We start from the raw sequence: 17,857 nt of genomic DNA on the forward strand, positions 1-17,857 counted from the left end.
TATATTATTCCATTTATAACCCACTTTATCTCCCCCTTGGGAGTCCAAAGTGACTTAAAATATACTCCTATCCTTCATTTTATACTCATAGAATCATAGAGTTGGAAGGGGCCATACAGACCATCTAGTCCAACCCCCTGCCCAGTGCAGGATCAGCCTAAAGCATCTCTGACAAGTATTCATCCAGCCTCTTCTTGAAAACTGCCAGTGAGGGGGAGCTCACCACCTCCCTACTCACAACAACCCTGTTAGGTAGGTTAGGTTGACAGTGTGCAATTGGCCCACAGTTGGCCAATGACCTTTATGGCAAACTGGGGATTCAAACCTGGGTCTTCCGAATTCTAGTCTGAAACTCTATCTAATACACCCCCATTGACATTCGTGGAGTGGCAGATGCTGAACAGTAGCAAACAGGTGGCACTGGGTGAGTCATGCAAATTGTTTGGTTGCTGCTGGATCTGGCCCCAGTGAGTCCTCCCTCAAAGGCCAAAACAGCTCTGGAAATGGCCCTGTCCCCTCCTCCTGCCTTTTACTGACAAAAACCAAGGTTTGAAGATTGGCAATTTTGTTGTATTTGTCTAGCAGCGGCCACTGAGGGCATTTGTTTCTTAAAGCTATAGGCACTCCTATCATTTGGTGGTGATGGTGGTGGCGGTTAATCCTCAATGTATTTTCCACCCTGAAAACCTGGGTCATTTTTCAGGTTTGTAGAAAGATCTGTCTTGTGTGTTCATGGCTCCAGTCTCTGGATTTAAGTATCCACAGATTTAGCCACACTGGGAATATATTGATTCCTAAACCAGATACTTGGGGGGAGGGTTGTTTTCACTGCAGAAACTGTGAACCTATGAAAGAAATGGAAGAAATTCATGAAGGGGGGAGCTTTCCACCATGGAAATGGAGCCCCTAAGTGGGAAGAAATTCACTTGGAGGGGATCACCTTCCACCAAAAAAACAGAGCCTCAAAATGGGAAGAAATTCATACTATAAACTGATACACCTGGCAGGAGAGCTATAATATACTGAAATGGAACCCCAGATTAGGAATAAATCCATAAACAAGGCAGAGGGGATCTTTCCACTACAGGAATGGATCCCCCACAAGGGAAGAAATTAACTGGAGGGGAAAACTCTCCACCACAGAAGCGAAGATCCAAAATGGGAGGGGAATCCTTGATATGAAAGCAGCATAGGAAAGTTCAACCTACACCCTCCTTTGCTAAATCACAAATGCATGGCACATCATGCATGTGAGATGTTAACGCTATATGTGCAGCTGCCCAAATACTGAATAATGGCTCGGTGATCACACAGGGCCAAGCTACACATGACGAATGACACTTGAACGGCAAGTGGATTGAGTGGAGGGCAAGTGAACAGGAGAAATACACTTGCTGTGTCAAGTGTCATTCGTCATGTGTAGCTTGGCCCTCAGTCTGCTCATTCTGGGGAATATTCGTAACTAGTAATTATGATGTGAGTTGAATTAGCAGTTTGGGCATTCCAACAAGTGGTTTCTCTGTTGAGGACCCCCTATGTGTCTGCCTGAAAGCATCTTCTAAATTGATTCTAAATAGATTCTTGGGCATCTGCTAACTCAGCCCATGCACGTTGAATCTCAAGGTCATGATACCAGAACTGCACCCTGGAACATATCCTGCACTCCCTTGCCGCTATGCATTGCATTAGCAGGTGAAACTTGGGAATGGTTAACAAGTTGTCATTCAGGGAAGCTTGTCCACTCTTATTGACCTTCTCATTGAAGAACCATTGAGGAACTCCTGGAACATACTTAGTAAGTTGGATAGAGCACATAAGGTGTTTTCAAGGGCGCAGAAAACTGACAGAGCTATGACTCAGAAGCCAGGAACACTGTTGCCAGAGTGCTAACAAATATCATTAGTCAAGCCAGGAGGGAACCATGCTGTGCTTTCCTTTAATAAGGGTGTCACAAGCAGCAAGAGGAATCAATGCTGGCTGTTTGTTCCCTCACGCTACCACCAGCTACTGCCAGGATCATCTGCTGATAAGCACTGAAGTTCTCCACGTGATGTGGATGATGCACGCAGCAAACTGCTCTGTGCCTGATGCTCACAGAGGCTCTTTCTCCGATTTGCAGAGCACTGGGCTGTCCCACAGAGAGGTACGGGGAGAGAGTCTCCTCCTGATCATGCTTCTGCCAGACATGGTGGCTTTCAACGTGCGGGCTGTGCATCGCACCAGGCTTTTCTTAGGACTTATAACCTCCAGAGACCAAGGTAGGGTTGCAAGCTATGCACAATGTGTACAATCACCTTTAGGAAACTGGCTTAACTGGGAAGTGGTAGGAGAAAAATGAAAGGTGAGAAAGGCATCAGAAAGGGTGACAAGTATGGGAGACTGAAAGGCAAGCCGAGGACGACACCTCACAACTCCTGGTGAGGGGCTGGTACAGAAAGGGCTATGATAAGGATGAGAGGAAGTGCTTTCCTCTCTATTTTGACGCCAAGGGAGCAGGGCCTGACAGCAAACATGCACTTCTCTCCTGTTACCATGGAAGGTGAAGGATAAGAATCACACCCAGTTTCATCTCTGTTGGGTACTTAGTATACTATATTTTTACTAACATGGAGAGCTACTTAATACCAGATAAAAACGGATACTTTTAATGAGGAAAGTGTCTAAGTTACAACCCTCTCTAATTGTCAAAATTATGGTATCATGCTGTAGAATTATTAGTCTCATTCTGGGTCTACGCCTATTATTACAACTTTGGCCAATTTAATTCAAATAAACTTGATGACCTATAATCCATTCTCTGACACTGGGCAAAATGAGTTGGTCCCCAGTGCGCCCATTGTAACAGGACAGCAGTGTTAATTTAACAAAAAGATGCAGCCATCTGTGGCAACTGAGAATTAAGAACTGTGAGAAGTAAGATGTGCTTGACAGGAAGAGGGAGCCGAGTGCTTTAATTAACGGAAGCAACTTTCCAAAAGAATAAGCATGTAACTTATTGTCGGGACAAATTTTGTCGTGAATCAGTGGCTCAGAAAGCAGAACTTAGCAGCGGGTTGAAATTTGCATAGGACACGAAGGCTGGATGAATAGCCGAAGAGGTGAATTTTTTGCAAAAGATGGAAAGATACAGGCAGAGGCTTCAAGAGCACAACTATGCGGTGAATTGTAAAGGTAATGTGCGCCCGTGCAACATCAAAGCAACTTTTTAAGGGTATTTCTGTTTGATTAGATAAAAGAGAACGGAGAGAGGGGCAGGGCTGGTGATAAGAAATTTAACACAGATTATTAATTTGCTGACAAATGGAATGGAGACGTTAATCAAAATTATGCTAAACAGAAGGTGGTGGGCAGGAGGAGCTCGACATGAAAAGCGAAAGATGAAGTTTGATAAAATATAGTTTGCGTTAAATAAGAAAACTTCTTCAGTTACAGGAGGACGGTTTTGAATTTTTTTTAAAAAACTGGCACATACTTTCCCCTAAGCTGTTAAAAAGATCAAGAGAGAGTCAGAACAGGCGGGCCAGGGTAAGGATGTTCTCTGTAATCCCAAGAGGGGAAAAAAGGAAGACCCGACTGAATGGTCCAGAATGATCTGAAGCTGTAGTATTATTAAGCATATGGTGACCTGATTCATTCCAAGGAGAGGAGAGAAGGGGACCCATATAAGAGCTGGGAAATCGTAACCTTTTAAAAAAAGCAGCACTGGATAAAACTGCTTTTGGGAACCAACAAAACCTCCATGTTCACACTCGGTATCTGACAGGGCTTTTTTTCAAGGGGAACGTGGGGGAATGGAGTTCCGGCACCTCTTGAAAATACTTAGCGATAGTGCTTGAAAATAATATGATTTCAAAGAATCCCATGTGTTTCTTCCTCATTTTCCTCTTGAAAGTTCTGCCACCTCTGTTCCCAGAAAAAAAACCCTGGTATCTGCCAACATCAACCACCTCCACATGTCGGCAAATGAACATCCATTCGTTTTCAGGTGGAAAAGTTGAATCATTATCAGCATTTTGTTGTTGTTAAAAAAAAAACGAAAATGGTGCCAGTACTCCTCTATAAGGTTGCATTGATTTCCACCAATTCTCCCCTCCGGACTTGAACCACTCCCCACCCACGGTGCTGATACTTTCTACCAGTTAATGCCCCTATATAAAAAAGCCCTGATCGTTATAATTATTAAAGCTGAAGAGACGATATCCTGTCCAGGCTACGTGAATCAAAAACGTCCTTGGTTGTGGGTCAATTCTAAGCTTCAAATTAACTGAGCATTACTAAGAGCAAGAGACCATGGAGGTTGCTGATATTAATTAAAACCCGGCATAATTCACTCCTCGCTTCCACGGCATTTTGTTTCTCCTCACTGTGCTCCATTGCTAGAGGGGATGATGGATGGCACTCTCACCGTTAGGTGGCCTTCGTGATGATCAGGGAAATGTATGAATAAGTATTCTGTAGCCACCAGCTGCATTATGGAATCGCCCAGAAATTCCATCCTCTGATTATGGCCTCTGAAACGTGAAACAAGAAGACACAGCAATGAAGAAGGGGAATGTGCGGAAGATTACATGTTAAAAACAAGCTGCTGGGACATTTAAATGTCTATTTCTCTTATTTCTGTAAGCTAGGAGAAATAACACCTTTCTTGCTTTCAGAAGATAGCAGATCAAAAGGTATCTCTACACTACAAATTTAATCTTGCTCCCAAGGAATGCTGGGAATTTTACTTCTGTGATGGGACTCTAACCAAGAATTATAATCTCACAGAATGTGAAGGTTTCATTGCGTGAAGCAGTGAAAATGAAGCAGGTGTCATCTCTACAGGCCTTCGGGTCAGGGCTGAACGGATTTCATTCCGGAATGCCTGGAGACCGCAATCATTTGGGGGACTGCTGTCATTTGGTAGGATTCCCAGCAGTACGGGTTTTAGGGTTGTTTTAAGTAGCTCATGATTCGATTTCAGTTAAGTTATACAGTAAAAGCTCTGTTATTGTTATGCGGCACTCATGTGGAATGGAGGCTGTGGGTTAATCAAATCCACCAGATACTCAAGCTTTATTGCTTTGCCCCAACTCCTACTGAGAGGAATCTGCAGTGACTAAACCCCACCCCAAGGGGAATGCCTTGGCATTGGCCCCTAAGCTTTCCACGTCCCCCAAGCTGCCCAATGCAGCAGGCAAACAAGCAGTCCAGAAGCCCTTCAACAAAGCTGGCTCCTGATAGCTCGAGGAACGTTCAGGGCGACCAAGGCACTTGAGAATGACATCATCTGGCTAGCAAAAACTATGGTGTGAATGATAGGTAAGAAAATCCAGTGTATGGTGTTACACATGTGATGGCCATGCAAATCATGATTCTGCAGTCAGTAATCCTTACAACACTCCTATGGGGTAGGCCAGTATTTCTTTTCCCAGACTGCAGATCAGTGAGGCTAAGACATAACAAGATGGAATTTTCAGTGGGGGAGCAGCTCAAGCCCTTAAACACTGATGTTACAATATATTATAAGGCCACTTGTATTTTAATGACACATTTACAGAAATATTGATTTCTCACCTACATCTGCCTATTATGCCTACATCTGTCCACTGGTAATGTGAAAATGAAACAAGAGTTTATAGAACTAACTGGTTTCTTATGGCATAAGCCTTGGTGGCCAACTGCGCTATTTCAACAAATGTCAGATGATTCTTTGCAAAGTTCAAACATTGCATGTGGTGCTCTGCAACAAAACAGAAGCATAAAGGACATGCTCCCTGCCCCCAAGATGCTTGCTCACTATCGGAACATTCATTTTGGCTACATGGACGCTTCCAAGCCAGACAGGACAAAATGAACTTTTTTAAATGAGATGCAAGCACTGTGCCAATTAGCAGAGACAAAATTTGCATGTGACAAATTGCCACATAACCACTTGAGCGGAGTCTACCCTAAGGCAGTTATTGTTAAATCTGAATCGAAAAACAGGGGCCTGTTCAGAACCTAGCATATTTTAGATACTTTCGCAAATAATAAATGAAGATGATAGCATTGGCTCTCTGGCTCTATTACTCTGCAGTTCAGATTTCTGAGCCATTCAGGACTGCGAGAAGGGCATGGGCTTGCGTACTCCTCTCTTCTTACTCCCCTCACCACAAAATGGAATATGAGGGGTTGTGAAATCTTGAGAGGAAATCTCATTTACCCTGGTCCTCTTCTCTGCGTTCTCCATTTTCCTTCCTTCCCTGCCCTTTGAAGTCCTTACCTTCTGCTTTCCTTTCAGCCCTTCTTTTCCCCACTCTAGCCCTCATTTCTCTCCTCTTTTTGCTGTTTTCCTTTTCTCTCCCTCTCCACTCTCCCCATCTTCCTTATCTTTCTTGCCTGCCCATTCCGTCTCCCTGCCCATTCATTCTCCCTGACAACTCACCTCAAGTTTCAAAATGAAACTGCAGCAGCCATTTTGATCACATAGGTAATCACAGATATTAGTAAAATCAAAAAGAGTCCAGTAGCACCTTTAAGACTAACCGATTTTATTGTAGCATAAGCTTTCGAGAACCACAGTTCTCTTTGTCAGATGCACGGAGGGCAAGAAGAAACTGGTCAGATATATAGGTGGAGAGGGGAGGGAGGAGTAGATGCAAACAGTAGCTTCTGATATGGAGATCAGTTTGCTTCTGTTAAGGAAATCAGTTACCTCTGATAACGAGATAACTATTCATAGTCCCTATTCAGTCCCAGCTTGACAGAGTCAAATTTACATATGAATTCCAATTCACCAGCTTCCTGTTGGATTTTGTTTTTGAAAGGTTTCTGTTGAACTACAGTGACCTTTAAGTCTTTGATGGAATGTCCTGGTAGACTGAAGTGAAGATATTAGTGATGCTGACTGCAGGTGCATGAATGTTTTGTTTTAAATTACAATCTTGTGACCCAACCATCTTGTTTCCTGCAATTGCCTAGACAATCCAAATAAGCTGCCAACATCTTGTGAGTTCATACAAAATCTCTGCATTTCAGACTTTTACAAAAATTTTGGCCCTCCCTTTCTGTACCTGACTCCACTGTGGACCATGAATCTGGGAAATCCTGAGTTTATTTCAATGCAGGATCTCCCCTAAGGTGGGGTGAGAACATGAGAGCTAGAGATCTCACAGTGTATAGTTTGCCTGTTAGGAAGGTAACACATGACATTCCGCTTTTTAAAAAACTCACAACGTCAGATGGTTAAATCCAACAGTCCGTAAAGTGAAAGCTCTTGCCAGAAGTCGAACATGAGTAAAAATCACTCCAATAGCATCCTCAAACTCAGTCAATTTCTGGAGAACAGGAGAGGTCTCAATCAGCTGACGGTCCGTATTGGACTCTTGTAGCTGTAAATGAATATGAATGGACAGAAGCATTGACATGAATTTCAGAAGAAAGATTTGAAGCTTGGTTCAGGACATTATTGTGGCAAAATGAGACCAAACCCAGGAAAAGCGGTTTTTCAGAAGTTACTTCCTTGCCTTGAATTGGGCCTGAATCTTTTGAAAGAGATTGAAAAAGTGAGGAAAAACAGGACATCTTCCCTGAATGGCAGCCTTGGGGATCACAAGCCTCTTTCATATACCAACCATATGCAGCAATACTGTTTAACTTAGATAGTATTGTCTTGAAATTAATATTGTGAATGACTGGATATAGTAGCAGTTAGTATGGTATAAAAGTTAGGGCACCTAACTTGAGTTGGGCGAAGAACCAGGTTCAAGTCCCCCACTTTGGTCAGTCACCCCCCCCCATCCTAACTTACCTCACAGGGCTCTTGTGAGAATAAAAAGTGGAGAAGGAGAGAAAAATACATGTCGCCCAGATCTCATTGTGGGGAGGGTAACAGAAAAAAACAAAATATAATAAAATATTTTTTTAAAAATTGACGTAGCCAGAGCCTATATAATCCAAAATATTATGAATATACAATTATTTAAAGACAGTCCAGATTTTCCCCCCCTCCTGCAAAATGGCTTGTGTAAAATAATATAATTCTTATTTAAGAAGGCTTTATTTCATTTCATCATCAACTCTTGTGTCTATTCTCTTTCATTTAATATTTTCAAATCCAACTGCATCCCCTGGAAGCTATAAGGAACACACGCTAAAATACAGGAACTAGGATTCGCTCCTGTTCTTCCAAGAACCGTTTCAGCTTTGTTGAAAACCAGCCTTTCTAAGGATAGAAAAAAACAGAGTGCAGGGAGCATTTCATTCAGCTGTTTGACCTGACAGAACTGTTAGAGACAAAAAATAGTTTAAATATAAGGATAACCAATATGGCATAATGGTTAATGGGTAGGATTAGGAAGATCAGGGATAAAATTCCCAGTCCGGCATGAAGCTGTTGAGTGGTGCCATCCTATGCAGAGTAACACCCTTCTAAGCCCACTAACTTCACTAGATTTAGAAGGGTATAACTGCTTAGGATGGTACTTAAAGGCTGCAACTGAATGCACAAAAAATGTGACCGCTGTCTCCATGTACACTATCCTGAATCCACTGGGTAGGATATAAATCTTAGGAACGGAAGATGTCCATGAGCAGAAAACACCAGGGTTTCTTTTCCTGTGACATTAGCCACTATAATTGAAATCCAAACATACAAATCATTAATCTACCAACATTTCTGTCTACAAATTGTTTTCTGTCTCATCTAACCTTTTCATCTCGGTTATCTTAAAAGATCTTTACTTCATCTGTACTCCTGACAATCCATCTGATAGGAGGAGAAATGGCAAATAGGCTGTGGTCACAGGACGGTGGAATGAATCTGGGACTACACTGTGTGGAAACTCTACAATTTATAGACGAATACTAAATTGGCCCCATCTTAATTAAGGAGGGACACAAGGGTGGGAAGCAGGAGATAATACATGGAAGGGGAAATGGGTAGACAACTGTATTACTGCATCTTGAGAAAGTTGGCTAACAGGAATAATCTTCTTTGAACATCTTCCCCATTTCTATCTCAATTCAGTTTTATCCTCTCTGGGAGTCCCTAGGTCTACAACCAGATGGTAGTATAATGGAACAGCTCAGGAGGATGCTTTTATATAGGACTAAAATAGCAAACTATTTAAATGCTTATGAAAATATAACATTCCATAAATGCTTATGGAAATATAACAGTGCTTTTTTTAAATATATAAATTTTTATTAACAGTGCTTTTACTGCACTGTTTTCTACCTTTTGTAACTCCCTTTCTGCACGGTGGCATGTCACAGATTAGACAGTTTTGTGTTTGCATCGTTTTCTAATTCTGTCATCCCAGTCCTGTTGCATTGTTTAGTGGGTATCTTAGCTGTCTGACTTAACGGTTGTTTATATTTTGTAATCCACCTTGAGACTCAGTGAGAAAGCCAGGCTATAAATGAAGTAATTAAATAAATAAATAAAATTAGGCAACACAGTGTGTCTTAGACTCCTTTAATATGGAGGTACTATGACTGACATACGTTTACAGACTTTTGGTAGGATGACCCTGATATTTAAATACAAAGTATGAAAATATTACCTGAGATGGTAAAAGCCATCCCTTCTCGGGTGGAAAAGAACAAACCCAGCTCCTCTAATAAGACTAAAAGAAGTTCAAACTACGAGTTCCCTACTCCATCAAAATTCTAGGTTGATTTTATAAGCAACTCAGCTGGAATAAGACAGCGTCCTCTTGGCCTAAAGAATCAGGTCACAGTAGAGGGCCAGTCCTGCGGCAAAGTATGATTTAACAACAACAACTGTGCTTATATACCACTCTTCTAGGCAGATTAGTGCTCCCCTCAGAGTGGTGAACAAGGTTGGTGTTGTTATTATCCCCACAATATAGCTGGGGAGCTGGGACTGAGAAGTGTGGCTTACCTAAGGACACTTGCTGAGCTCATGGCAGTTCTTGGATTTGAACCAGCGGAGTGCTGATTCACAACCCAACCACTTAACTACTCTGTGCACTTCCTTAGTCTGGGCAATTGTTGCTGAAGAAGGCCATCAGATAATCACTTGTCCAACTACTTGATAGTTTGGGCTTATCTGTTGTTCAACTGAATTGCTGTTTGTCTGCACGCCTACTCTGTGATGTAAACCCACTCGTGAGCTTAACACCAGCAACAAAAGCCCACAAAGGCTAAGTGTCTGTTAAACGTTTTTAAGATGTCAACACAGCTGAACGCCAATAAATAGCATCCTTAGGAACAACAAGAAACTCTGAAATGTGTTAGCAAAACGGGAGATACTTACTTGGAGAGGGTGTAGAGGATAATTAAGCCATACTTCCCGCAGGTCCTGCAAACACCAAGAGACACTTTCAAAGCTCAAGGGAGCTGTTTAATAAATTCCACATTGCTAAATGAAATGTCATTCTGCAAAACACTTAAATGGTTTCAGATGCTGACTCTGCTCATTGCAAATTCAATAGTGCTCGCAAACTAATTTTTAAGAAGAGGGTATTCTCTGCTCAAACTGCCTTTAGTGCTTCCATTTAGCTCTAGTCAATTAGAAGGGTGAACATGCACAGCTCTTGAACTACACAGCGATTGCTTAAACTACCTCTACCAGAAAACAAGAAGAGCTATCCCAGCCATCAAGGAATCCTCTCCCTGCTTAGAAGAGCAATTCTGAACATGCATTCACCAAATGCAGGAACATCAGATGAATATGTTCTATGGGTATCACAGTGGTATGTACAAAAGAGAACTGTCTGACCATGTACGCGTGAGAGCTTTCTGAAGTGTCCAAATCGTAGCTCTGAGCTGTTGCAAAGCCCCTCAGTGTGAGGTACACAGCATGAAGCGCAAAGGTCAAAACAGAGGAAGAACTAGTTGCAGGAAAAGGTCTGAAATCAAGAGTCCCTCCCAAAGGGCAGGAAGATGATATGCAGAAGCAGCAGACAGCAAGGAAGATGGGAGGATGAGGAGGAAGCAGGGGCCTGGAAGACTGTCAGAGATATCTAAACAGAGATTATGGAGAGGCTAACGCCAATCTACACTTTAGGTAGTGTGGAGAAATGTATTTTATTTGTGGGTTTGTGCCTGACACCTCTCTCCTGGCAGAAGACAAGTGAGAAGGAGGAAGTCAGCTGTTTTCCAAGTACCAACCATCAAAATTTTGGGCTGGAGATAATGAAATGGTCAGCTCACACTTTGGCACCTAGATACGACAACTAGAAGTTGACCTGGAGGAGTGATGTGATAGATTGTATCTTCCTGGATATTTCAGAAAAGGATCTTTTGACCCACAAGAGGGTGGGGAAACAGAAGAGATTAATTCCCTTGGTGTTGAGGAAGAGGAGTCCGTTTTGGTGGGTCTGCTCTACCTGAGTACATCTGGAGGAAGGAGCTCTCACACCTTGATGGCCACCATCTCACACCTTGATGGCCACCATTGCCATGCAGATCAGACAAAGGGCTCACTCCTAGACAAAGTCTCCAAGGTAAGCTTTTACAACTCTGTGACTTCTAAATTAAATAGGCTGCCTTAGAACAAGATCAGCTAATGCATAGGGGAACTGCATGTTTTGCACCATTCTTTTGTATTCCTCAGTCAATCTATTCCTATGCAGACAGTGTGCATGTCCACAGTGCATGTACCTTCTACTTCTTTACTACTTTGAATTCTGGTAGTTGTTCTCCTTACTACATAGATCTCCACCATTCAAACAAACTATTTAAACTGGGCCCCAGAGGAAGGCAGGCAATCAGTTGCTAAATCACTATTTCCCCAGGAGTACCCAAGTGTGGTAAGCTGTCCCCATTGGTAACCAATCCCCGAGTAGCAGAAAATGCAGGCACTAAGCGGAGCCTTGGAACAACAATGCAGGAATGGAAGCTATGAGTATTATTGGCCCTCTAGATAAGCAATTCCTATAATGACCAGTTTGTGGCAGTGTACAAAAGAAGTGAGGGAAACCCCTCCAAGGGTCAGGTGGGGCAGGAAAGTGTCATATTGCCAGATGGAGACCTTGGTATTGTCACTTGATGCCTAGATGTCTTGGAGGACCAAATGGAGCAGGACTTGCTGGTCAGTAGGGCTTTTCTACCACCACAGGCAGCAAACACAAGTCTTGAAACTTTGGCCAGTACTTCACTGCAAAGTAAGGATGTGTGCTTAACCATTCCCTCCACCGATGCTGCCTCCAGGATGTCCAGTCCAAGCCCACTCTGGTCCCATACAGCAACACTCACATTTGGGGATGTCAGCTGTTGTGAAGTGGCAGTTTGTTACAGCTCTCTGACCTAACTAGGTATGTATCTGTTTCCTAAACCCTCTGGTGAAGGGCTCCATTCTAACCCCAGTCTCAGTCTGGCCAATAATTGTCCCTTCTGATCTTTCCATGATTAGTGGCTTACCGTGTCGTTTAGAATACTCATCGTACTTTTCTGTTACTTATGACCACCTCACTCTTATCTCCTTTTCCCCAGCCAACCCCAGATGAGTATTTGTCATGTTAATGTTGCTGAAGGGCTTGAGATAGGGAAGATGTGAAGGAAGGAAGGCGCAAGCATCCCCATGTGCTTGTGCACGCACACTCAGGGAATTAAGCATGCTCTTTATTATAATCACCAAGCCTTTTTGCTAGATAACAGCAATATGTTCTTAATAGGAAGAGGCCTTTCCCTTCAGTTTTGCTTCTAATAACTAGCTTTAATGAACAACTATTTATAAAGCAAAAAAGATGATGCAACACATGGGCGCACCACAAATAAAACCATACCTTGTCATTAAAGAGCAGGCGTCCAAACAGATGCTTGGCTTCTTCCAGACTTCCTTCCAAATAAACTGCCCCTGCGTGACAGAATTTGCCGGAAGAAAGACCTGCATTAATATCGAGGCATTTGAAGGGCAGTAAACATGATGCTGAAAACCAGTGAAGGCACTTCAGAAAAACGGGACTGAGTGTTCTGAAAGGGACGAGACGAGGAAAGAGCGATAGATGTGCTGTATTAAGTTAATGATGCTGTTAGAAAGGCTAACACAGGATGTCCAAGTTTGAGCCCATATCTGGATCCTCCAAAGATTTTAACACAGATATGTGTAGCTGGTCTTATGGAAATGAGCAGAAGGCTCCATAACAGCCCCTAAGCAACTTGTTCTACGGCTTCATGTTTGCATTTGGAAAACGTATCCTAACTTTAATATGTTTTGCTTTAATAAGCCTCTTTGATTCTTCCATACCCTTCAGGGAACCTAATAAACAATTATCATCCTCTTTTTTATGAAAGGCTTTTGAACGCCATTATCTTCCTGCTGAAAACTCTATTTCTCCAAATGAAATGTGTCCAGTACCTTCCCCATCTTTCTTCAGGTACCATGTCATGGGTCCCCAAACCCTTAAATCTAGGATTGTCAACAAATTAAAGAGTGTTTAGTGGATTAATCATCTGCATTTCAACATCTCAGCAAATCATCAGAAACTCAGTATCAGTGGCTTTTTGAGATTAAGAAACAGAAGGAAGTTTACAATTTAAAAATAAATACCCCTTACTATTAGAAACTATATTTCCATTGTCTTGTTCTAAATTGTGAGTTCCTTGGGAGCCTATTTTCTATATGCAACACTGAAAAGTATCAAGTACAGCACCAGTATTGTACGTAAAGACAGGTTGGAAGGAAAGATGATACTCATCCCACTGATTAAACTTGACCTCTAGAAAAAAATGGACTAAAATATTAGAAAAGTCGTCTACTTAATTCATCCTTTGTGACCTTGTGTTTGAATACTCTTCATTTTGTTAATGCTCTCCTCAAGAAAAGGGTACTAAACTGGACACATTACTTGACCCAAATGAGAACCAATGATGACGGCTGCGGCATGACTGCTTCCGATGTTCTGCATTCACATGTTTTTCGTTAGCATAACTTGAACAGGCATTCAGTTTCCTCTGTCTTTCTTTGCAATGGTATCAGACTGCTGATTCATACTTGGAGTCAGAAGCAAGGGCAAAAGGGAATAAATACTTAAAAGATAGGGAAAAAAACATCCAAAGCCTTTGTGCGAGAAGAATTTTGTAGCCAACAATGCAGTATGAACTGGCTTGTGCTTGCAGAATCCTTGGGGCACATTCACCACGTTTATCAAATAAATGAATAACTCTAAGAAGTTATAGAAAAACTGTGAGATGGCCCACAGTGGAAATCCCCGGGACTTAGTTTTTTGTACTAACATCCAGACCCAGAACATTATTCACCTCACCACAATATCCTCTGAATGGTGCGCACAAATCAAGGGACACAGGTGAAAATGCCATCTCAAGGATAGCAATTCCCAAAGCAGCACCTGCCAATGCGTTTCCAGGCCACTCCTTGCTGCCCTACTTCCCCCACCTCTTCCCACACTATACCCTTGTGCCTTTTACCATTCTCTTCTCTCCTCCTCTGTTCACATTCCCTCTTGGCCCCCTGCAAAGACGGAAGTTTTCCATTTCCCACATCAAATGTTTCATTTAAATCAAAATTTTATTTTTTTTTAAAAAAAAATGTATTGGGGAGTTAGAGTCTCTCATGGAGGCCATTTGTGATGGTGCTCATTACCCTTTTTCAAAACACCAAGAGTGCTCACAAGCTGAACAAGGTTGAGGATTTGCACTCTGAGATAGTTTCTTGGGTGCTACGGGCAGTGGGAGCTTATGGCACTCCTATTCAGGAGTGGGATCGCTTTCGGGCCCGATCATCTCAGAGAGTGAGGCCAGTACTTCTGTGCTGCCCTATGACCTCCTTTCCAGCTCCGTAGATCAGAAGCAAAATTGCACCAAAGCATTAGGGAAATGTGTGGGTTGCGGTGTGTGTGTGAGCACTGCACGTATACAAGATGTTCACAGACAACACACACTTGAGCAGCACCATCTTGTCCACTCATGTTGACTGGCGACTCTCTGGCCAAAAACAATTTGTCACCTTTGTTCTAAGAGACATAAAGGCGAGAAAGACAACCACACCGCTAAGTAGCGTCAGGAAATTTCAAACACAAGACAAGCCTTTTATCTATGTACTCTGATGCAGGTGGATGTGCTCGGATTTGCTTTCTGAGGCCAGACATTAGCCCATAAGCAAACAATCAACAGCTACTCTGTCACGAAGAACAGCTCCATCCACCACCTCCTTTGAAAAGCTGGAACATTTGAACCATATAGCAGATATGCATCTCTTGCTCATTTGCCTGGCTTCCTTTAAAATATTAAACATCAAAGTGCTTGTGAAGAGCAAAGCAGAGTTAAAAAAGGATGGTTTTAAAAAAAAAAATCTTGATCTGAGGAAACCGAATATTGCCCAAGGCAGAAACCACAGAGCTGTTACCTTGAAAGAATGCTAGAATATATTTTCCAAGGCAAGACAAAATGCATCAAGGAAGAGGATAAAGAATGGTAAAAAGCTTGTCAAAAAGGTTGAAAAGCAGGATGTTACTTCATGCGCAACCTGATCCTGTTTCTTTTTTCCTTTCTTGCCACCATCAGTCCTGTCTAGCACTGCTCCCCGTTCGAGAAGCTGGACCAACAAACAGCATGACCAGCAGCCAGAGACAGGAGAGAGGGGGATGAAGGAGGTATTTGGTCCTTCCAGACTTCTTCACATTGTTAGATGAAGCCTTTCCCATCATTCTCCACACCCTACCTGGAAGGAAGCTGGATAAAGGAGCGGCATCTGCAGTGTCAGCCAGTCACAATACCAGGACCAGTAGTGGACTGGCCAGAGCCCAGAACACCTGAAGCAGTGAACAGCCTGCGTGACTGCTTAGATGACGGGAGTTGTGCAACCTCTTGACTTAGAAACTGCGGGAAAAAATGGCTTCACTGCTACTGATCTCTAGACTTTGTATGCTCCTGAGTAACCTATTTCAGGACAAGATCAAGACTAGGCCACTTCTCCCCTTCTCTACTTTTTAGACTTCTTGTATTGTTTTAACATCATTGCCTTAGACCTCAGATGTTCTGCTTGATCAGAAATTATGTTCTGGTATTTGATGTGTAATTTATCCCCTATGTTTTTCCTTTTACTTGCTGGTGATACTGCGTTTAATCTCGATCCGACTTCTCGACAATATTGCCATGATAATCTTGTTTCAATTTCTTGAAACACATCTTTATTTTCTTGTACTTTATTAAACTGTCGTTCTACAGCTAATAAGGCTGTTGTACTTAATGATCTTGCTATCTTGTATCATTTTTCTTGTTTTGCTCTTACTGGAACATGGATTTCCCCATTAGATACAGTTACTCCTGCTGTAATTTCACCTTGTTCGTTTTCTTTGTTCCCCAATCCTCTCAGCCAATTATTTGCAGGTTTGTCGGTAGGGTCCCTCTCCTTGGGCAGTTTCCTTCTGTAATTCTTCCGTCTTCTTTTTTTTCTTCTTCTCAAGCATTACCTAATTAGACTTTTTAAAAGATTTTAATCTCTGTGTATTGTAAGGCTCTTACTTGTGTGAGTCACAGCCTGAAACTGACATACCCTCCAGCCTCCCTTTTCGGGCCCAGTCCTGCTTCTGTTCATGACGCTTGTTAAATTGGTTCAGTTGCTTTTGCTTCTTACCTAGCTCTGTTCTTCTCCTTTCTTTCTTTGCCATTGTCAATGTAAGTTTCCTTTTTTATCCTCTTCTTCACTTGGCCAGTTTGCGCCTCCATTCTAGCCCAGTTCACAAGTTACAGTAAATTTGCCTACAATTTGTGTAGAGAATACAGGCCATTTTTCTTGATAGCTGTACAGAAGGATTCTTGTTCAAATATATACATATGAACATGTGATTTAAGCCCCATGTTTGTCCAGGTACTGTTCTCCAGTTTCATTTGTAAAGTAAACATGCACTGGGTCTTCCTTACAAATATGTACGTTCATTTGTTCATTGTAACACATGAACAGGGCTTCTATTTGTGCCCATCATTTGTCTTCCCCTCCCATCTGCAATGATTTTACTCATTATCAGTTTATGTTCTGTATTAAAAACAAATCTATGTTTTGCCTCCAGGTTCTTCTTTACTCTATCTTTTTTCTTCTGTGAACTCAAGTCCCGGTCCTTTGACTTCCCCTGAGGTTTTTGCTTTTCATCTTTGGTTGTAAGATAGCTGCCGTTTATGTGTACAAGTTTCAGACCCTTCCTTCTACTTTGGGTTGATTTTCATCTGGAACTTTTCTGATACCACTTTCCTCCTCCTCCTAAGGCAAGAAATTGCTCTTCTGATGATTATATTACTAAGTCCTGTAGCCTCGAATCCATTGCCTTAAGGGTGGCATTTTTGGGCCTCCACTTTGGTTCTAACATGGGCTTACGGCTAGAAAAATGGAGTCCGCATCCTGCCAAAGTTAAGCTAACAGTGGTGGCAGCAAGCCAAGCTGAGGGCAAGGTGGCGTGTCGTTAAGCAGCAACAGAATGCAGATCTGCTCCTCCCTAAACCCCACCTCAGGCTGATTAAACTGGAGGGCTATTTATCCAAAGGACTTGGGTGCCTACTCCCTGAATAATTTGGCCCTAATGAACGACGCAGTTATCCAAGACAACAAATAATGAACTCATCCCAGCTAGTTCCTCCCCTTATCTTAGTAGTGACTGTCCAGGAAGATTTCTTGTTATTCATCCAGATGTAGGTTTTTCTCCAAATCTCCTCCAGGAAGCATTTTTTACTTTTATGCAAACCAGGAAAACTCCCATTTTCGCTATCAGCCTCCACTCCACTTTGAACTTGGGTGATTCTCCAGAGTTAGTTTTGTGAGAGCCTTAATGCACAGCAGGATCGAGCAGGTGATCAGTCTTATCACAGACCCATCACCTTCCGAGAGACAGAGACAGCCATCTGTCCCTCCTGGTCTTTTGTTCACTTATCATTGCCCCACCTTATGACCAGCACACTCCAGATCATGAACATCTGT

General features: G+C 42.4%; 1 protein-coding gene across 1 annotated transcript in view; it reads right to left on the reverse strand.

Moving 5' to 3' along the window:
• The window catches only part of DROSHA (drosha ribonuclease III), a 125,864-nt gene that overhangs the window by 16,364 nt on the left and 91,643 nt on the right, over positions 1-17,857 (reverse strand). Inside the window, exons 23-26 of the mRNA XM_054984877.1 lie at positions 12,717-12,787; positions 10,244-10,288; positions 7,195-7,352; positions 4,406-4,511 (exon numbers count right to left, since the gene is read on the reverse strand). Of these exons, the coding sequence (XP_054840852.1) occupies positions 4,406-4,511; positions 7,195-7,352; positions 10,244-10,288; positions 12,717-12,787 (380 nt within the window). The remainder of the gene's footprint in view (positions 1-4,405; positions 4,512-7,194; positions 7,353-10,243; positions 10,289-12,716; positions 12,788-17,857) is intronic.

The sequence above is a fragment of the Eublepharis macularius genome, chromosome 7, assembly GCF_028583425.1.
Source record: "Eublepharis macularius isolate TG4126 chromosome 7, MPM_Emac_v1.0, whole genome shotgun sequence".
Taxonomy (NCBI): domain Eukaryota; kingdom Metazoa; phylum Chordata; class Lepidosauria; order Squamata; family Eublepharidae; genus Eublepharis; species Eublepharis macularius.